The following is a 22,443-nucleotide window of genomic DNA, read 5'->3' as shown; positions in this document are numbered from 1 at the left end:
CTGGAGAAGGGTTTTCCCAGGGCTAAACTCTGATAACTGCTGATGAGGTGGCTTTCGTTCCGTTTCAACTCACAAAAATGCAGAGCTGGTAATGGCAGCCATCTTTTACTGCGCCCGTTTGTGCTCTTTATTCTCCTCCTGCTGCAGCGCTGCGCGAGTTTGAACGGGGCCTGTAGTTTACGGACGGATCGATACCACGTCAATAATTCAGAAGGGCATTATGTTCCAAGTAGATATGGAAAAAGCGTGAAGGCGATGGATTACGGTTCTGCTGCGGATTATATTGATAACAGAAATGTATGGTTGAATCTAAGATAGATTTTTAGACAGTGGTGCGCGTGTATTTGTAGAATACGAGCAGACGAGAACAGAGACACAGCGGTTTGATTAATGTCTCGGAGGTGGGAGGACGCTACAGCAGAACTGGGCTACGCTATAAGTGTGAATGTGCAGCTAGAAACGGCTTCTATGTGAAATATGTGAATGGTGAGCTCATCAGGTGCTGTAGACACATTTGAAGTCTAGAATCTAGCTTATCGGCGAGAGAAAGGTAACCCATTTTCTAACCAAACACTAGTTCATTTTGTGATAAACCACTGCATTTCCATTAATTAGACAATATGCTTAGTTAAATAAAGCCATAGTGCATGTTAATTAAGAGCTGTTTCCCGTGTAAAAAGCACCTAACATTATGGAAAACCCAATGCAGTACTTACAGAGACGTTAGCATGCGATGTAGAGGTCCTGAGTCGTTAAAGCTGACCGTGAACCTGAAGTAGTTTCCTGTTGTAGTCAAGTGTTTCAAGTCAAGTTACAGTATAGACGAAGAGCAGCTCGACTCAATCAATCAGTAAAATCAACACATTCGCACCGGTTGAAGTGGTAATTCAGTTTGTCTCCTGCATAACAGACGACGGTAAACGAGATAATGGATCACCTTGACATGTTTCGACGGCGATCTTTGTCATTTTCAGAAGCGTCTCGTGGCGGCTGGTGTGACGAGACCTGTCAAAACATGTCAAGGTGATTTGTCCTCTTCCCTCTTAACCGTTTGGTCTGAAATTGGCAAGATGAACAATTGAATTAGAAGGCGACAAGATGAACGTTCCCAATTTATGGCTAGAGTGGTTTTGAACATAGGCGCTGCTGTGTAAAGAGCGAGGAGGTATTGAGCGGGCAAAGATTCTGATTAAAAGGCAACTGCTGTAAACCTGGAGCCACAGGAATGAGCAGCCAAAAAGGCATAATAGAGAAGAAAAACACATATATAAGTCGCACTGGAGTATTGGGAAATGTATTTGATAAAGTGTCTGGTGTGTTAACATGACATATGAACAGTTATTCAGATAACTATAGCACAAAGAACATGCTAACAAGTTTACCAAAGCATCAGTATTACCCCAAATCACTAAATCCATTGAATTATTCTTCCTCTGTGTCACTTCTAAACAACTTCACAAACTCCAGAGGTAGAGGAAGTGCAGATTCTTCTTCTGCGTCGCTTAGAGCCTAGAGCGCGATTGTCAGTGTGAAAATAACGAATAATATCACATATAAGTCACTCCGTCGCACCAAGGCCAAACTATTAGACATATAGTCCTGAAAATACGGTGGTAAGTGCGACGGACAACGCTGCGAACAACAAAGTATCAATATGGAAGTAGAAAAAGTGACACTGTTGTTTCAGCGACGTGAGATTGATTCCCGGCTCCGACAACTTGCTGACAGTCCGCCTCGCCCTTACTCCCGATTCAACACTGTGTAAAAGCCAAGGGACCGAAAAAAAAACTTGACAATTTGAGACTCCTGCAGCATATGGGCACATCACTGGGTCTTCTCTCTCCAGCCACTTGAAGAAAAGCCACAGTCGGCCATTTTCCAGTTCACCTCCATTTTCCACATGGCGAGCCATCAATGTAACCCGGAGAAGAATTGCACGCACGCATTGCAGCTACGAAGTTCCTTGACAGCTTATCATATTTGGGCCTTGAAAATCCTTATGCAATATATTTTTTACCTTATTACGGTTTGCTTCTGCTAGACAACATGAAAAGAGATGGGAATGCAGAGCCGAGATCTCGTCTGCCCATAAATTACCCCCGAAAGAACGGCTCTGCCTCAAAAGATGCTTCAATTTATATGCGCAAAAACAAAACAAACTTGAAGCCAATTTAGCTTTCGAAGCATCACTGGGGGCAATGAGCCAAATAGCCTCTGGCAGATCATTTAAAGATGCATTCTGCCTGCCATTTCTCGACATGTTACGATATTACAGACGCTATTTGTGCAGAAAGTGGGTGAAGGTTGAGGCGTTTGGAATATATAAAACCTATTGGACTCTCTCGTGATTTGGATGTTAACCTTGAATTGAACTGTTGAAGAAGTGGAATTTTAATACGGTATAATGAAACCAAATAAAAATCATCGATATGCTAATGATGAGACTTTCTACAATATCTCTGTCCAGGAGCCACGGATACAATGCCATTTTCTTTTGGCGCATCCACCATCTGCTCGTCTCCACAGAGGTTATTGCTCTGCCTGGAATGTTCTACAGCATGGCATTAAATTTAGCCATCGCCATGGAAACCACTGTAACCTTTAATGTTTTATGTTTAATGCTAAACAATCCAGGTAAAGCGGGTTAGACAGTGCAACTTTAGGGTACAAAATCAGTTTATCTTAGTTACAAAAGTGCATTTCCAGTTTCCAAGTTGATCTAAAAAATAATAATAAGCATGTGTAGAAGTGCAATAGTTTCAGTAATTTAATGTGTGTAGAATGGAATAAAATCTGTAAAAAAAAAAAGCTGTATCTCCAAACAGAAGTGAAGAAACATATGCCCTAAAGGCCTTGACATGCTATGGTGAAGTCAAACCTTTGAAGCTCTGGTGGAGACAAGAACACTGCATTCATTCTCCAACACAGGACAACATTTAACGTAAACAAAGCTCTTAATTCAGGGGTAAATGCTCTTCGTACTGAGCCAGCAGTCAGTTTGTATGGTGATCTCGACGGACGAATTAAGTTCTACACGGACGACAAAGCAGTTTTCAAGCTGCCCAGAGAAAGGGTAAATTGACCTGTTGGCGCTCATGAACACTGGACACAAATCGACCTACTTTATGTCATATTTTAAGTATTTTCCCTCGTTCTCCACTAAAGTGAACAGAATTCCAACTGGACATGGGCGGGGTGGACTTAGAATAGTCCAAAAATATGTTGCTACTTCTACAATCAAATAGTAAAATGAAGTAAAACAGCGACACATATTCCATTCGAATTGCACTTGGTACAAAAAAAACACAGTAGAAATTATGTTCTACATTGACGTTTATAGATTTTTATGGCAAATACAACCTTTGCATAACGTTTGTGCAATCAAATGTAAAGAATTTGATGAAGGTGTTAAATAAGGTGGCTCAAAATAATATTTTACACGTTTTCATGTTCCAAGGTGCAAAAAAAATCTTTCAGCGCTGAAAGTGTTAGGACATCTATTTCAACATAACTTAAGGTGATAATTAGAGTTCCCGCATTAAAAGTGCAGTGAAGTGAGCCAACAATAAGTGGCTTTCAAAGTGACGACAAAACATCTGTTGTCAAGGAACCCGGGTTCATTTTAGTCTGCAACTGCTCAGTTCTGACTGCGCGCAGAGGTCAGCCACAAACACGCAGCTTTTATGCTTTCGCTTTTCAAATTAAGGAAATTTAAGCAGATCTAATTAAATTACAACTCCCTCCTTAGAGTCTGGGCGGTAGTATTTTCTTTTATTCATTGTTTTTGAAACAATAAACAACAGCAAAATTGCTTCATTAAGTTTTCCTCAATGATGCACTGTGTGTACAATTTTTGAAATGTAGTGAAACTAAATGGAAGACATTGAATATCTGTTTTGGGAAGTGATTATCTGCCTCCCAAACACACTTCGCAATGTGAATTTGGTGGAAAATGCTCAATAAAAAACAATATTTTCACTTTTACAGCTGTTCATAGATACTACACTGGAGAAAACAAATTGTGTTCTCATTTCTTCCTCCAATATTAAGATGGATTATTCACAGCAAATTGTAGATTTAGAAAAACAAGTTTTATTTTAGCTTCACTTAAGTAAAGGCAAAGCAGAGATGTGTGTTAAGAAGTAATGGAAAATATGAGGAAAAAATAACAAGCAGTGTTCATCATACAAAGACATTAGTGCAAAAAACAACTCAATTGTTGTCCATTTGTAGTTTTTTGTTTATACACTACTCGGGAGACTAAATCTATTTTTGAAGCACTGATGTCAAGTGACAAGGATTTCCTAGCGCAGTCAATTGAGTCGGAAAGTCTTGAAAACAATATTCCATTCTATTTAAAAGGGTCAAAAACTAAATTGTTGAACTCCGTCTCGTCTCTCTCGCACGGTTCACAACAACTTCTTCACCAAGACAAGCCTGGATTTCCAAATGTCAGAGAAGACATCATGTTGCTGTAATAGTTTTTCTTTGGGGCTGGTGGGGTTTGCACTGTTAGATTGAACTCTTGTACCTGGCATCCTGAAGAACAAGGTGATATTTTGCTCTCGGGTGGGAAGAAAATGTTCCACATCGACGTGACGTGAGATTGAGCCGCGCTGACACCAGGGCGAAGATCCTGCTTTTCAAATCCATATGAAAGTTTAAACGTTTGCGGAAAATCTCTGTCTTAACACTGTTTTCTGAATGTAAAACACATTTAGTGGGAGGCACGCACTTGAGGGTTGTATTCAAGGAACAGAATCAGTGAATTAAAAGAATGTGTACGACAGCTTGTGTTTAAAAAAAGATCACTTTGAAGGTTGAAGCGTGATATGTGAAAAATACATCGAGTAAAAGAACTCTTAATAGTTGAAGAATTACAAATAAAAGGATTAGAAGAAGCAGACTTGAATAAATGGATTTGAACTCTTCATTTTGGATTCAAACTGGGCATTTCAAGTTCAGGTGTTAATACTACTTCAACAACATGTAGTGTTGAAATATTATTTATTTTCGGACCTTGCAGATCAACAGAACACTTCCCTTAGGCAAACAAAACAGTAAAAATAAAAACTTCTCACTGTAAACATGGGAGAAAAATAATTTAATTTGGATTTTCTAGTTTTCAATGCTATATTATCCGTCCACATTAGATTGTTGGATATATATTTCAAGTGATAATAGGGGGAAATCAATCTAAACTAGTCAAATGAACTAAAGATAATAAAAACCCTCATTGATTGGTCATGATTTTCCATTTGATTGCATTTAGTGTCATTAAAACCAATAAAATGGCTTTGAATATTCATTCCATGAACATAAATATTAGTTTTACAAAACAGTCCAATTCCTTCCTCCAAAGTACAAATTCTGCTTCAAACCAGATGCTTTTACTGCAATTAAAAATAACTGAATATCAATTTTGATATAAATTGAAGTTGTTTCAGAGCCAAATTGTCCATCTAATAAATCAAGAAGACAAACTTTCTTGATCGTGGCGATATTTATGCTTCTTAAAATGGTCAACGTTCCATTGTACGGATAAAACTGTGCTTTGTCCTGTCTGATATTGACCGCTGACCACACAAAAGCCTTTCCCGTTAATGAATTGTGGGAGAGGTTCATTAAGACAAAGGCCTGACTTCAATTCCGTAACATCTATCATCGTTTGGAAATCAGTGGGTGTGACAGGTCAAGCATCAGGTAAGTAGCAACATCAATTTCATTTGGATTTGATGTAAATGTTCATGTATTTGCATTTCTGACAAGTTTAAAGATGAATAACTTGAACTTGAAATAGCGTGAGCATTAAAACGCGGAAGAAATGCTTAAAAATAACAAGTAACGGAGTCTAAACAAGTCAAAACTACTGAAATTAAGATTAATATTCTGATTTCAAGTCATTTTAAGTGAACAAGAGTAGTTTCAGCACGACAATGGTGAAAGAATGTGTGACGTTTGAGACGTCTGGACTCTTTTCATTTCGTTCATTCAGTGGAAATATTAAGTAACGTGTTTGTCTAATAACTGATTAAACATGTTTACTTTGCCTTCGGCTTCAGGTGTTAACATCCACCAGAAATGATTAAAATGAAAGCGAATATTATCATTTGATTGATTGCATTCTCAGTCCAAATAGAGAATATTGGAGGTGGATGTGCTCTAGTCTGGTGGATCCTGGCAGAGTCACATTAATATTGATTAGCTGGTTCACTCTTCCAGCCTATTTTCCGTCCCGCTGAACACCGCGCCTGAATCGTCCCCAAAATCTGCTCTGCTCTGCTCTGTACCGCTCTTCATCTCCATGTTTGGGTGTCCCAGCAGTCAGCCGACGCACGGATGGCTGCGCTCCACCCGTTCTGCACCCGTTCTGCACCCGTTCTGCACCCGTTCTGCACCCGTTCTGCACCCGTTCTGCACTCGTTCTCCTCTCTCTAAGCAATCGTGGAAAGTACTAAAGTAAAAGTACTGAGTGTGACAGTTTAGACACATTTTCACTAAAACGTAATGAACAGGATTATCCTTTGTGATTATATCTAGTATTTTTCCTCAACATTTGGTCCATTTTTTCCCCCAGTTTGATAGTTTTTATAATGGAGTGCCATAGGTAGAGGTAATTCCACAACTGTTACCTAGCAACCATATTGTGAAAGGCCAAAATCCATATCAATTACGCAATAGTGATTTTTTTAAGCTGTCAGAAAAATGTGTCAGTTGAGGTTGAATTGTAAACTGGACAGTACTTTTCTGAGACTGAAATATATATATATATATATATATATATATATATATATATATATATATATATATATATATATATATATATATATATATATATATATATAAATTATAACATAAAAGCATAAAATATATATAACATGAAAGATAAAGTAAATAATAAAAATGACTTAATGAATTTAGTCATCGATTCAGTCACTTCCTTTGACCAAAAATCTGCAGAATTCTTGATCAAGATCACTACATTTGACTAGGTCACAATATTTGTGCTACGATTATTGTGTGAGGGAAATTAAGGGGCTTGAGACTCTTTTGGTTCATGTCAAATACAAACAGCTTTGTGAAGAATAAAAACAGGCAGGATTATACTATGGTACTACCAGTCTCCTCCTTTTACCCTCTCTATCTCTCTCTCGCTCTCTTCCTCCCCCTCTTTGGGAGACACTCCCTCCCCCCTTTGGGGGACACGCCCTCCTGTACACTCCAGGCTAGAGTCCTGATAGAGTCGCTTTCCTCCCCTGGAACAACCCGCTGCACCGTCGCACCCATGTGATGCCGGGCAGACAGTTGGATGTGTCAGTTTCGCTACGTTAGCCCTCTCCCCTTCCCTCTCCCCCCTTCCCTCTCCCCCCTTCCCTCCCTTCTCCCTCTTTCTCGCTCTCCTCTGTCAGGGGCTCGGGCGGGGGCATGACTCACCGCGGAAAGCTGTACTTTCTAACGACACAAGGAGAGTCGATCTACCCTGACAAGGCTTGCATAAATCACGGCCCTTCCATTTAAGTTGCTTTGAGGAGTGTCAACAAATTCGCGGGAGGAATATTAAGGCCGCGGTGTAGGTAAAGTACAGGCTCCACCTCTGAAGAAGTCATTAGACGATGTCCTCCTCCTTCAAGCTATGTCAGGCGGGCTAGAGTGCGATGCAAAACAGTTTATTACACATACACAGTGGGAAATTGCGACTATGAATTTCGAAGGGATTAAAAAATCAAAGCCGTTTCCGAGGCTAATTTGAAAGGTTTTGGCCGCACTTGCGATACTTTTTACACATGGAAAGTCACACCGAGATCACTGGCAGTTTAGTTTGTAACAGCATCGTTCCTTCTGTATCCTGAATGTGGCAAATGAACATACCTTTATAACTCAGACTTGTAGAGTAACAATTGAGTGACACATTTGATGGTAAGATCATCTCCAGACAACAGATTTGACATGGGATGCTTCACATAAATACAGAAGGTGAATATAGCGCACGGGCAAATACATTTATGTAAAAGGTGGACAGCAGAGTCATTTCTATGGCACAATACAGCTCGGGATTGTATCATCACACATCCAAATACAAATTACAGTGACCAATGTTTTTTACCAGTATTAGGCCTGTTTTACATTGTTTGTAGCTTTTTGGCGTTCGATCTTGAGCTCCTCTATACCGACATTTCCAAAAAATCTCATTTACATCTGTCCATTTGAGCCAAATATTGTCAGACCCAAAATCTTGTGTTGTTCTGAACCACACAACACACAGTCCATTGGAGCTGACATTTCTTGAACATAAGAACAATTAATTTAACCCCAAAATACACAAACAATGTTTTCTAATGTAGTCTGTAGTCTGATTGCTGCTCCAAACCACTTCCTTCTGTTAGTTATAATGTTTTATTTTATTTTCTCAATACTGTCAACTGACCAACACCATTTCAGCTTGAACACCTAACCATAAAAGCTCATTCAACCATTTTAAACACAACATTTACATCTGAGCGTCCATTGTGTCGGACCAGTAAACAACATAGTCATTTTCAGTGGGAACATTATGTGGTAGGGAAAAAAAAAAAGGTAACTCTAGGCACTGGAGGAAAGCGTAGCAATATATTTCATTAAAGATAATTCACCACAAACCAGCGACTCTGAGCTTTTATTCTCATTGTTTATGGTCTTCAGAGAAACTGATGAGAAGGCACTATGGAGTGTACTAGCCAGCATTTAGCCTCTAATCTTATACTTAATCATTCCACTTGAAAGTGTTCAACAACAAAAGCCTCATTTGGAATCAAGACTAATTATATATATATTTTTCCCAGTACAAACAAGGCGAGGCTACATGCTCTGTGTTGCGAGAAATAATTTGCACTATCACAGGTCGAGGTAAAAGCGGGAAACCTGTGCGGTATAAAGATGCGCCCCTAGAATGCTAACAAGTATACAAATCCCCAGTACACTTTTCTGCATCTACTAAATAGCAATCTCTTTCTATTTCCCTGCTACATTAGGTTAGCTTAATACACTTAAACCTCCCAGCTCCAAATCGTGCTGCTTTTCCCTTTTTAAAAAACCCCACCGAAGCCGCATTTTAATTCCATTCATTTAAATAATGCACAGCTATTAGTTATATTAAAGATAGGGAAGGGCTGAGGCTGCCGCCCGACAAACCTTTATGGCTTTTGGGAGCGCTTTTACACGCACTGGCTGCCACTCAAGAACGGGAAAAGGAGCAATTTAATCAAACGTGCGACATCTAAACACAGCGGGGGGAGGGAGGGGCAGAAAGGGGGAGGGGCAAGCGGGGGAGCGATGATCAAGGAGTGCGGCATTCGCTTTTATTAGTGGTGTTCAGCGACTGCGGGGCACGGGAGGCGGGCGCGCCACTGTCAATGTCACGCCGCTTCAGGATCACGGTTAAAGGGGTAGGGTTTGGGGGGGTGGGGGGTGGGGGGTTTGAGGAGGGGAGGGGTTGGTGAATAGCTAGGAGGGTGAGAGGAGGTCAAAGGGCGAACAGCTCATTGGGTATCTTGAGTGAAGGATCATGGGAGCGTGCCAGTTGGACATGATGCGAATGCTAACGGTGTACAGTGCGGCGGCGGAGATGGTGTGGACGACTTGACATTTAACTTTGCGGTTGGAACTGCTGCTAGCGATGATTGCACAGGGTTTAATGATAATGCTAATAAAGCTACGGGAACTCAAACAAATCGTGTAACGGTGTTTCAAATAACACCGGCATTTAGTTGCCCTACAAATGTTTTCCACGACTGAGCTTAAAGGCTATATGAAAGATTCTCCTGTTTTTCCAATTATGGCTTAGTTTGGTAGGATAGAACGTGTGGTAAATATTTATCATAGTTTTACTTCCGTTAAGTGGCAGTTTGTGAATACATTTGGGAAAATACGAGTTTAAAATGACAGGAAGTAGTGCAGAGTTCAAAAACAGAATCCCTCTGTGATGTCATCAATATGGGACAGGCCATTGAAAACACAGAGACCAATTACACTTTACTGTCAGTTTAAATGATCATTCAACAAAATAAAGGTGTTACATGGTATTATTGCTTGTCAAATTCTAACTATTACGTAATTCATATGGATTCTGGCTCTTTTTTAAGTACGGTTGCTAGGTAACTGTTGTGGAATTAACTCTGCCTATGTCATATTTGCTGCCCATGTCCAACCAGGAAGTGCGATGATAAACTTTACAAAAATCAACCAGGGCAAAATATTTAGTAAAATCTGAAATATAATTGTGTTCACTACGTTAAGTAAAAATGTATCTGCATCGTCTCCATGGATATGTTCCTGTATTGCCTCAAATGTTCTGTGAATTAAAAGGTAATTAAGTCAAATTAGTTACATTGTTCACCTTTAAGTTTGTTTTATTCCAAGTAGTAGTTGTATCAGTGGTTGTAATGGAACAGAATTATGTTTGTAAAAGTATATTTACCACACTTGTACGTTTTTACTTCTACTTAGGGAAATGCTCTGTCTTAGAGAAAGTTTCTACCTGACTACAGATTCTATAGAGAGCAGAGGGATGCAGAGATGGATAGTGCTATTCGCCGCAGCTTGGAGGGAAGTTAGCTTTTGTGATTACATGCTTGGTCTCGCAACACAGCAGTGATTTATACTTTGTATTACCTCAGATTTTACAAGAATAAAACCCACTCTCAATGCTTTTTTTCCCACAAAAAGACTGATGGAAACTTTGTGGGTTTGAAAAATTGCACTAACTTTTTCACCAACACCCCACTTTTGTTTTTAAAAGTAGTCTTCAGCAACAACTGCCATTCATCTAGTTCAAATGATTACAGTCGTCAATATTGGCTTCAGCGCCTAGTATTTTTCACACATTTTCTACTGTAAGCTTTTAAACTTGGCAGGACTATAGCCAGAAAGGATCCTTTTTCTGTTTTTCTGTTTAAAAAATTGAAATGGCGATGTTCTTTTTGTGTTGCAATGTGTGACAAAAGCAAAGTTTTATATGTCAAGCTTTGTCGATTGAAATAGCAAGTTATTACAGGGCGTGTACCCATTTTTGAACCATGAGTGAAAAGCATGTTTCAGAATGAAGTGGTCGCCCTGTCCACTTTGTTCCTTCGCTCACTCTGATGTTGAACCGTGACAGAGAAACATGTCTCAGATTGGATAAAATGCTCTGTCCGTGGTACTGTCCTCCCTTGTGATTCTCATCCAAAAAACACCTTTTAAATCGTATAGGCATTTGTCCCCCCACAAATGACTGCTTTAACAATATACTGCATGGTACTAAAAAGTGTAATATCCTGAATTAGAAGTAAAGTACAGACCCTTTAATGTTCCCTGGTCATTTTGCATAATTGTAATGAATAAGCACTTAAGAAGTACATGCTAAACAGCAGTTATTATGTGTGTGCTAGACAGGTAGTTACAGACTCAGAGCAGAGGTTAATAGTCGTGTCAAAAAAGCAATTTTAAAGCAAAAGCTACAGGACTGTCAAATAGGGCTGCAATGATGAATTGGAATAATCACAACTAGTCGACTATTAAAATAACCCAAATCACATCGTAATGTTGATCGTTAATTGGATTATACAGAATCTAAAAAACATGTCTAAAGACTTTTGGGTAAATTGTAGAAAAACATTCATTTGTTGAAAAAAAATAAGAAAAAAAAGTGTAATTGGATCAAAACTAGACTAATAGAATCAATAATACACCTTATTCGTAACTATTCTTTCTAGAAACCTTCAGCCACCACATTTCAACCATTATTTGTATGTAAATGTATTTAAAAAATACAATAGAAATGAATGTTTGACTAGTCGACTAATCCAAAAAGCTCTTCACCACTTGAAATGAATGAAAACATGCTGATATTTACCGCACAGAAGTCAGGCCTACGTGATCTTTAACAAATTAGCCTTTACCAAATACATCTAGATCAATAACATACATGGTGTTAGAGTGTGAACAAGCTTGTTTGTGCGTTAAGTGCGTTTGCGGCTGTACAAAACTGACCAAAGCAAGCCTTCACCACATCTGTCAGTTGTTTTTACGTTCCCAGTCAGCTAACATGAAAGCCTTTCACAGCCAATGTGTGATATAGTTATGTAATATGGACTTTGCTGAAAATGCTTACTGGCTTATGAAGGAGATTGCAACTTTCTCCCACACATTGCAGTGTTTTCCTAAATTGCAAACTAAGCAAACAAAACCACTGGGCGATAGAAGGCCGTGGAGGAAAAAACCCGCAAAATTCCAAGGTTGTGAGAAAAATATATATTTGTAAAGCAGATCTCAGTGAAGATTTCAGATCATTTTCTTTAAAACTGCAACCCCCCACCGGCTTCTGAAGCTCCAGCTGGCACACGGTCCTGAGGAGAACAGATTCTACCACAGCAGGGGCCATAGGGATGAGCAGGAGAGAGTAAAAGAAGACCATTCTGTTGATTAAATTTAGTTGATTTAGCTATTTGGCTGCTCTGGGGCAGCTTCAGCTCAAAATTACCAGCTTTAAACACTGGAATTTAACTGAGATGCCCAGTACTTATCCCAAATAGAGCTTGTTTTAGAATAACACAGATCTCAGGCCCTGTTTAACATAATAACTGTGTAATGCATATTTCAAACTATGATTTTATAGCTACCTGGTGTGTACAGGTATAAGAAAAGTAATTGCTTTCCGTCATTGCCATTATTGAGGGTAAACACTGCAATCATGAGTTAGCGATTGATGGTGAGATTGCAAAGTCAATACTCTTTTTTTTAGTTTTTTTAGATAAACAAAAGCAGAATTCATGGACTTACTCATAAACCTGGAGCTGAAAACACTGGCTGTTTAAGAAGAGAAACTCCCAGTCTGTTCCGTAGTCGATGGCCAGCCTTTTCTGGAGTTCACTGCGAATAAACAAAATCAGAATAGAACAAAGGTGTGAAAAATGGCTTGCGGACAATTAAATAGAATTGTGAACTGTCTGTGATAATTTGGAGTGGTTGCTATAACATCTCATCCATTTTCCATCACCCACTCCTCCTATTGGCCAGCCACTGTCATGCTGAATGCTGAACTCAGTTTTATGCAGCTAGGATCTGAATAAATCTCCTTGAGGTCATGAGCCCCTACTCTGCCAGTGCTCAAGTCTAGGCAAAACACAGTTCTGCTCTGTATGATGGAGAGAATTGTATCTGTATTTTCCTTTTTTTAATAGATTATAATGTGATAATATGTAAGATGCCAGTTTTATCTGCTGATTGTAATGGCAAATAAAACCACTTTACACACTCAACACTGACTTTGAACTAGGTTTTGACCTTATATAATTGTGTTTGATGGGTTGGTACCAGTCAAAACCCTCTTGATTAGCGTTATAAATGAACACTGTCTCTTTTTTTATACTTCTATGATTCAAAATGTATAATATGCCGTTTGAAATTGTTAACTGCTTTGGAAATTGGACTGATTTGTCTTCTTCTTTGGTGTTTTATGGCGGTTGGAATCCTGTGTTACATTACCGCCATACTGTAGTTGTATATCCTAGACTTTAGACTTTACTCTTTAGACTTTATTATTTAGACTTCACTCTCAAGCCCATGGATAGCGCAGTTAAACTATGTTGCGCGTGTATCTTCTTCTGGAACTTTCTGTACACCATTTAAAAGTATCCATTGCACTCCCCTCCGGATGCTTTACAAGTTGGTGAAGTAACTGAAGTGTGCTGACACAGTAGCTTTACGCTCCTTCCAGTCACCGACTCCATGGACAGTGTGTTGATGAGGCGGCCCTTAAAAACCCATTTCTATGCAGACTCCACAATTATGGCTATTGACTCGGGCTGCATTCCTCCACTAATCGCATATAAGGGGAAGTGAAGCCTATCTCTTAACGGTACACACGCCTGCATTTCCATATTCATAACCCTGAACCGCTAATGGGGTTAATAAATGTTTGGACCTGCTCGGAGTTTGGCTTTAGTTTGATAAGCTTGGAAATGATTGGAGACTGGAAAAGCAATGCAGGCATATTATCTGTCTAAGCAGGGTAAAGGTCATTGTATTCAAACAAGGGGATGATTAAAACAGTCTAATTGCATGCTTTAAAGATTTGAATACGTACCATGGATGAAATGAAAGACATGTCTTGAAGTAAATTGTTCTAATATATTGAGTCATTTGACCAGGATGAGTAATTCTAGATAGAAGGATAAAGAGAACAAGAATCACGTGAGCTCTGTTGCTTCCTTCCTCCTCATACCGCTGTTTGTTTGGGGGGGGGAAAAATCTTGACCTTTAGGTAATTGCCATCTTGGTGCTTGGCTCTCCTCTGCCCCTACTGTAATGAACAGTTTGCATGCCTGAGGGCCACCCAGACTACTTATCTGCCATTGCCGGCCGGCTGGCTGGGAGCACAGCAAAAACATGCAAAGGCAAAACATTGGCCAGGCTGAGGCTTTTGTTCGACTGTACACAACAGTAGCATTCATTAAAACACTATAAAACATAACGCTTCTCGGTAAAGCAGCTCATTTAAAGTCATTCTTTTTCAATTACGTGAGGTAATTACAACCTTTTCTGCATCGCGTGGCTCCGTTTTGCGTCGGGGAGAAAAATAAAATAAAAAAGGTAGCGGGGAGAGTTGGATTATTCATGCCGAGCCAAATCTTTTGTCAACGCGATCTGGAACAGGCCTATCCGGCGCTGCTCAGTAGGCAGCCAATAGCGTTTGTTTTTCTTCATTAAAATTAGCCCTAGGTACCGCGCGGCGCAAATTCATTACCGTGCAGCTTTCTCCTGGTCTATTTTAAGGCTTCGGTTACATACGCTGCCACCCTGCTTACGACGCTCGCCAGCATACACATAAATCATCCTCCTGTATGTCGATGGCTTGGCGTCAGGTTTGGCGAGGCTCTACTTAGCAGCCATTGTTACCTTATTTCCGCGTTGACTCGCTCGTAGGACTCCTCCACCTTCTTCAGAGTCGCCGCCTCCCTCTCGGCGGCTAGACAAAACAGAAGGTCAGACAAATTAACAACGTGGACTCGGAGCGTCTGAGCAGCTGCACGTTATCAAACACGGGTTACTTGATATACGGTGTTAGAAGACGAAAGAAGCAAAGTATTGTGATTAAAAAAAAGTGTTATTCCAGGTGTGCTGAAGCCACCCCGAGATTCACACATCTTCTTCACACGGACAACAGTGTTAAGCAAACGTGGGAAAAAAAAGAGTCTGAAGAAGTTTTCGACCACTGCAGTGCGTGTAGTGGTCGTGTTGCGCAGGTGGATATCAGGGTCCGGACATCTGATGCTACAGGGAAGAGGGGGGGGCCTTGTCATCTTAATTCAAGGACTATTGACAGTGACAAAAATGTAATGGAACTGTGAGTCCGAGTCAACGTGACAGACAAGACGCTGAGAAGTGTCTGCACCTGTCGCCGCATCCACTCGGCTAAGCTCAGAAAAGTGGGATTCACGGCGAAGCCAAGATGACAAACACGTACGACTGGAGTAAATGAAGTGCAATTGTCTTCCACATCTCCTTTTATTACTTATGTCCAAACCTCAAAGATCCGACTTCAAATTCATGTACGTTTTGAAAATGTAAAGGCTGCATTTATTTTAATAATTGCATGCCCTCAGCAAATAACAACATATCTATGAATACAATGGCTAACCCTTCACTTAAAGGACATGTAACAAGCGAAATCGGCTGTTGTCCGTGCTTGTTTTACTGTGTCATACTGAAAATCCAAAGTCCAAACCCATCTCCGGTCTTGGTCAGACACATGGCTCTATTAGCATATCATTCACATTTCATTACTCAACCCACTGCTGACCGCACAAGTTGCTTCTGAACACCTACATACCTATTTAAGAGTGCAAAGTGTGTTTTCCAAATGTAGACTAGACATTCATATCGTTCAAAGCACGTTCAAAAGCCAATCCAAGCAACAAGAATGCATCATAAATCCACGTTAACACCTCTACAAATATGCTGAAATATATGAGATTCTGCTCATGCTCATGGATGCGTTTGAAATGTAATATGAACACAATCCACCAGTTTTTTTCACCACTCAATTAACACAAATCTGAAATATTCTTATTCCTACATCCTACAGACATGCAACACTATATTCAAGGGAGCCAACCTTCATGATTACAGCATTGGCCAACTTGCTAATAATTGGACACAACAGTAAATTACAGTAGTGAGACATTAGCGAGCCAGCAAATTAAACGCGGATAATTTTAACGTATAGACTTCCTGGTGCAAGTTACACACAGTTAAGAAGCTAGCATAAAGTACCCTGATTAACTTAATTATCTTCCATTTTTGTTACGCTTGCATGCCGCCAATACGCTGTAAAAGATGTATGAACTGAGAACAAAGACAATGAACTGAAAATAGTATAGGTGGGAAAAAAAAGTATTGCCGTATCCACATTTGAAGAGACACTTGGTCTGTACATGTTAAGTGAAGCATGAAGACTACAGGCACTTTCACAGCGGGATTACACATGAATCTGTGAGAGGAGATGGCAGAAAATACCACGAGAGGTGCGCCTAAGAGGACTCCAATTTAATTGTCTTGCGCCGACGGACCGGGGGATTTTCAGGGGCGCGTGGAAGGGAACAGGTTTGTTTCACTCAAGCAGTCGAGGAAAATCTTTCTCTCAACTGTAAGAGAAGATAAGATGTGCAGCAGAAACGGAAACTGTCATAGCCCTGGCAGAAGTAGCAATTAGCATGTTGCTTGCATGTGGTCCCAGCTGGTTGCCCACACAGATACCCCCAGCAAAATTCCCTAGACACCTTCATTTTCATTAAAAAAATTGGCAAAAGTCGTACTGATGTGGCATGTCCAAAAGGCAAGATGTGATTTTCCATTGTACAATATCTATTTTTAGAAATTCGCCGTGCATGGAGGGTCTCGAACATTGAATTCCCAGAGAAAAATCACACCCACCAGAATGTTCTCCCATCAAAGGAGCTGGAAGAGACAGCGACTTCCAAGGGGCAAGTGACTTTTGACCCTCCGCAACCGCCGTACATGGAGACAGTGGGGAGGGGGGGCAGTGAGGCGCGTCGAAGTACACTGAGCACGGAACACATTGAGGGGACTGGGCGGACCATAGCACCAGCAGCAGTCTATGCGTACAGTATACCCCTTGGACCCCATGCTTATCTCCTAATGAGTGCAAGGATTACATTAGTGGCCATACGGTCAATGTATGTCACGACTTTACCATCAGCACATGCATGGATCGGTTTATCCGGCCCTGCCCCTGCTAATTAGTGACGTGGCCTATTCAACATAATGGCAGACTGTGACAATCTAATTATTTTCCTTGCTGCTCACTTATATTAAAAACTCAACGCGGAGGGGAAAAAGAGAAAGTAGGACAAATGACTTCATGACATTACAGCAGGAAGAGCACAGCTCCTCACTTTTAGCACCAGACGCTACCAAGAGGACAGTTAAATCATCAAGGCCATGGACAAAAATAGCCGAGGTGAACTGCAGGGTGTGTAGTAACAGACCGGTTTGAAGTCCCCAGTGCATATACAGACCTGGCAGCTATTTATGTGCATAACGGATCAATACAAAGAAGAAATTCAGCACCTCCAAGTAAAGAAAAACACAGCTCTCTGCGACGTGTGCTACTTAAGAAAACAAAGGGAATTCACTGAGGCCACCCTTGAACTGTCTTATTCACACCTTAAGATAGGCAGCGTGAGAGTGCTAACTGTAAAATATATTTTCATGTGAGATCTATACATCTAGGTAAAGTTCCAGGTTAAGATCCTCAGAGTCTTTGTGTCATTGTCACTGACACAAGTTCCTTCCCTCGACTTGACCTGAGCTCTAATAGGCAAAACAAACAACACAAGATTTATTGTGATTGCATTTTCAACCATCACGACTCACATAACACTGCAAAAGGTTGTTTTCCAAAAGACACATCTGATTGATAACTATTGCTAAAGTAGCTTGAGAAAATAAGATTATGCTGCTATACTTGATGTTGTGGTCTCATCCTTCAATGCCTCTCTTCTTCTGCAGTCTAACTTTAAGTACATTTAGTGGGCACGATTAACAAAAATGATCTAGCTTGATACGATCTTTCAATTGTTTTTGTAATATCCTGATGACAATCAGGAGCTCTTTTGACAATCCAACAGAAATGTGCTAATTGTGTCCTTAAATGTATTAGTTGAAGTTTAAGTATCAGAAGTGCAGAAATATCGCTTCATACCTTTCACTGGAAGACTACTGCATGTATTTGTTTTAATTTGAATTTTAATTAGTTATTTTTGCAGCATTCAGAGGGTTTTTCAAATAACAAAGAATATCCTCACTATTCGAATGTTGCACATCTTCATATTATTATAGATAATTCGATATTCTGCCCACCTCTCCCGAGTGAAACTTATAATGCTACTATTTCTGCTACATACCTCCATAGTCGTCTTTTGTTTCTAATTTGTTTGGTGCAGAATTACAAAAGTACCTTTAATATAATAATTTAAGTAGAGTGCAAATGCAGCAATGTGTAGGCAGGCAACTGTGGTAAAACAACCAGAGGTGTGATTCAAACAAAACCTCCACGGAAAAAGCCGAATTTGTTGATATAACTTAAAATAAATTCACCATTGGTTTTGTGCCTTTGTTGACAACAGAAGTCCCTTAATACTTGTGTTCACAGTTATGTATAGCTCAAACTAAAGTTAGTAAATACCTAGATACTACAATTAATATCAAAATACTAGAAATAATTGCATACAAAACTGGACATTTCCTGATTACTTTTACATTAGTCTTCATATCAGACACAGAGTAACTTACTTTGTGTTGAAAAATATAGTCTAAGTGTACGTACATGTTGCTAATCACATTGTAGTATCATAATTGTTAGATTATCAAGTATTTTCCTTAGTATCAATATCAAGTCTAAAATTGGACCGCCACCTTCAATAGCGTAGCGCGCATTTGTGTACCTGCTGTCACCATCTCTGGCATCATTTCCTCCTCCTGTACTTACTGAGAGCTAAAATATAGGCTGCACGCTTCCCTGTAATGAAATGTTTACTGCTGCCTGTAACAATGTATGCGCCCCTGTATTCGGCGCTGTCAACACATACGGTGACGGCATTAATAGCCGCGCACTGATACCAGCTGCACCTGCTGCAAGTGCGCACGGCGGCCCCTATAGAAGCCAGCGCCTCCGGTTCACTGCAGAGGTGTAATAAAGTTGCCGTGATGTAAAACCTATTAAAACGCCGCACTCCGGGATTGCTTTGCCATTTCCTTCTCGCCCGTTCATGTGCAGTTGAGAGGAGGTCAAACTCTCCGTCTGTATAATGTTGCGTCGGGTTGTCTCATTGTATTAGCGCCGAGTGAGTAACAGGAGCTGGCAGAAATAGCATGATGTTGTGCCCTATCTGTGCGATTCCCGCCCTGCTACTGACTCAGATTTGCGCTCGTGCTCCTACGCGCTCGACAATGCTACGCGAGGCTTTTATCCGCGGCGGCTGAAGGACAAGAGGCTGAAATTAAGAATGGCTCGGTTTGAAGCGGCGGCGCTGCTGTGGCAACAATATTATATAAGTCAAGGCAGACCTTCGAGGGTGTGTGGGAGGGGCACGGGCCGCAGCACAGTGGCCTGGATTCAGACGAGAGGACACATGTTGAGCTCCTGAATGTCTGACTATGGCCATAGCTGTTCAAACTGGTGACATACAATTGAAACGAATGTAGACGTACTAAGTTTTGGGTATTAACCTATCATTATTTTGCAATTTGTTCATTGTAAACAGGACTATGGGTCTTAAACGTAGCAGAAACGGGTCCTTTGACTTCCTGTGACATTTCACCGTGACCAGCTGTAGATTTTCAACCCTGTGCTTTTATATATTATTTATTCGAAGTGCGTGATATGGTTGCGTGATGTTTGTGAATCCTGCATGTATGACCCAGAGTCTGAATCTTTTGAAGAACTGCAAGTAAGTACAGAGAAGTGGGTGGAGAAAGGGGGTAGGTGAAAACGGACACTTTCTGAGCACTCAAGCCTCAAATGCAGGATAACGCAGAATGACAAAAACTAATGAGGGAACAAAACGTGGTGAAAAGCTCATTGAAGTCTATTTTAAACAAGATGTCCCCTTTAAACAGTAAAAGAGCAGTTTTTTACTCAACAATCATCAATTAAGTTAGAAGCAATAGTTCTAGTCTAGTTTAATTTGATATGAAAAAGACATCTGCAAGGTACAGATCACGTCTTTGTATATTGTTGCTATTCAGGTTAAAAAGGTTATAATTCAGGTTATAAAAAGAAAGGCCACTTATTTTAAAGTTCCACACTCGTTTCGATACCACAATAAGTAATACTAATTATATTTACTCAATACAAACTACATTTAAGCAGAAAATAAGTAGTTGGGGGCCTAAACGTGTCCTATTTGTGTGATTTTTTGTGAGCGTCGATACTTGTAAAAAGGTTGGACAATTATAATCTTCCACTGACACTACTTGTAGTCACTTAAAGCTTAAAGTAAATAACTGAATTCCAAATAAGCTCGATTTAGCTGCTTGTTGCCCTAATTCTTTACATCCCCCAACACCGCTCAACTTGTCCCGATGTGTTGACACCAGATAAATGAAATGATTTTGTTTCACTGTTTCATTTGTGCCAACACCGTGGAAAAACCAACAGTCCAGATCCCGATCCCGGTTCCAGCGCCGGCGTCCCCCCCATTCAAACAGACAGAGAGGGGCCCCATGAGCAGAGTAAACATCTGTCTGCACCGCCGTGGAGTTTGCGCTGCAACAACTGGGTGCCGTGCATGAATATGTATGATGTAACAAACACTAGCAGCTGACCTACTTCCTCGTCTCCTCCGCTCAAGACTGGGTCCCCTTCTGGGTAACACTGTCATCTCGCAACATACTGTAATAGCAGGAAGCACACGACTCCCATGCACAGACTACATGCTTCTGCTTCCATGTTTCATTTATTTATCTATTTGTCTGTCTGAGGGATGATCAACCCCGTGTGCTGTGGGGAGGAGCAGAAAAGTGCTTGGTCATTGTAATAGGCTAATCACTCACGGTGGCTCTGCTAATGCAAACGCAGATAAGTTTTGCATGCTAAAATACATGGAGAGAGCTGATCTGGAAAGGTTATATCAAAGTCGCCTGTGATGTTTAGGATCTTTAATATTTAAGGGCATTTGTTGACGGGTCATTTCAATCATTTCTTATTATTAGGCCCGAGCGCCACAAGCTGGCGAGAGGCCTATTAATCTCGTAAGGCCATGCGAAGCACGGCTGCGAAGGTGCGCACGTAGTGCGCACGGAATCGAGCGCGAAGCGCTCGCCCACTTCCAAACACTCACTAACGCACTCCTTCACTCACGCACGCCCCGTGCATACTAATTAATAGTAGGAAAATGGAACTTTACCATTGTAAACGGGCGAAGCCCGTGCAAAAGTACGCACTAAACGAGCACTTTAAATTGGGATGACGACCGCGAATAAAGCACTCATTTGCGCTAAGTAGCTCACGAATACGTTCCCCATATCTTGCATGTTCCGTGCATATAAGCATGTAATGCAAAAATTGAACATTATTACTGTATAGAGGGCCAAAAACACAAAGTGGGCGGAGCCCACTTTAAATTAACGAAAGTACCCGTCTGTGACCAGGGACCCACACCATGAGGTAGGAAAGCGCGAGCGCTTTCCGAAAATGTATAGTTCATGATATTTGAAAAATGGGAAACATTGTTTTCGCATCGGAATATTATTCTTTCTTTCTTTCTTTCTTTCTTTCTTCTTCTTCTTCTTCTTCTCGGGACCAACCCCCCTATTTTTCACCCAGTGAACATTGACGAAAAGTCACAAAAATTAGCACACCTCTAAAAATCGTGCCTCTCTACATTCTGGCTATTTCCTTTTTCTAAAATAAAAAAAAAAATGGCGCGTCAACGGCCCCAAATGCACCAAAAATGCATTGAGAGATGGGAAATGACCCCAAAAAAATCTGATCGTAGAATCATGAAATTTGGCGCAGAGGTAGATGGTGACAAGAGAAGTAAAAAATATTATTACGGCAACGCCGTCCGCCCAACCAAATGTCGGCCATATTGCTTCAAAAATGGCTAAACATGACTTCGGAGTTTTTCCAAACGTCGTACTTTTACGAACTCCTCCCAGGGCGTTGGCCCTAAAAAGCTGAAATTTGGTGAAAATGCTACTGAGGAGTGGGACATCAAAAGTTATCCAAATTACATTGATACCTCTCACGGTCTCTGTGCGGCGAAGCCGCAAACTGTAGCAAGAATTTCAGAAATCTCCCAAATTTAACATTTCTGCCGTTTGCGCAGATAAAGTCCGAATTGCGTCAAATTAGAATCAGTTGTTAAACTCTTTGCCCTAAACCTACTTGAAGTGAAATAA

The 22,443-nt window shown here is 40.5% G+C and overlaps 1 protein-coding gene across 2 annotated transcripts in view; it reads right to left on the bottom strand.

Moving 5' to 3' along the window:
- Positions 1-22,443, bottom strand: part of LOC140371834 (glucosidase 2 subunit beta-like) — a 210,895-nt gene that overhangs the window by 45,817 nt on the left and 142,635 nt on the right. For both annotated transcript variants that reach the window (XM_072459045.1, XM_072459046.1), the window contains 2 exons: positions 14,914-14,983; positions 12,796-12,885 (listed from right to left, as the gene is read on the bottom strand). In XM_072459045.1, coding sequence (XP_072315146.1) covers positions 12,796-12,885; positions 14,914-14,983 — 160 coding nt within the window. The remainder of the gene's footprint in view (positions 1-12,795; positions 12,886-14,913; positions 14,984-22,443) is intronic.

The sequence above is a fragment of the Eucyclogobius newberryi genome, unplaced genomic scaffold (assembly GCF_026437365.1).
Source record: "Eucyclogobius newberryi isolate DKJ021-1_F unplaced genomic scaffold, fEucNew1.0.hap1 SCAF_22, whole genome shotgun sequence".
In the NCBI taxonomy this organism is placed as follows: Eukaryota; Metazoa; Chordata; class Actinopteri; order Gobiiformes; family Gobiidae; genus Eucyclogobius; species Eucyclogobius newberryi.
This window is presented reverse-complemented; position numbering and strand designations above follow the sequence as displayed.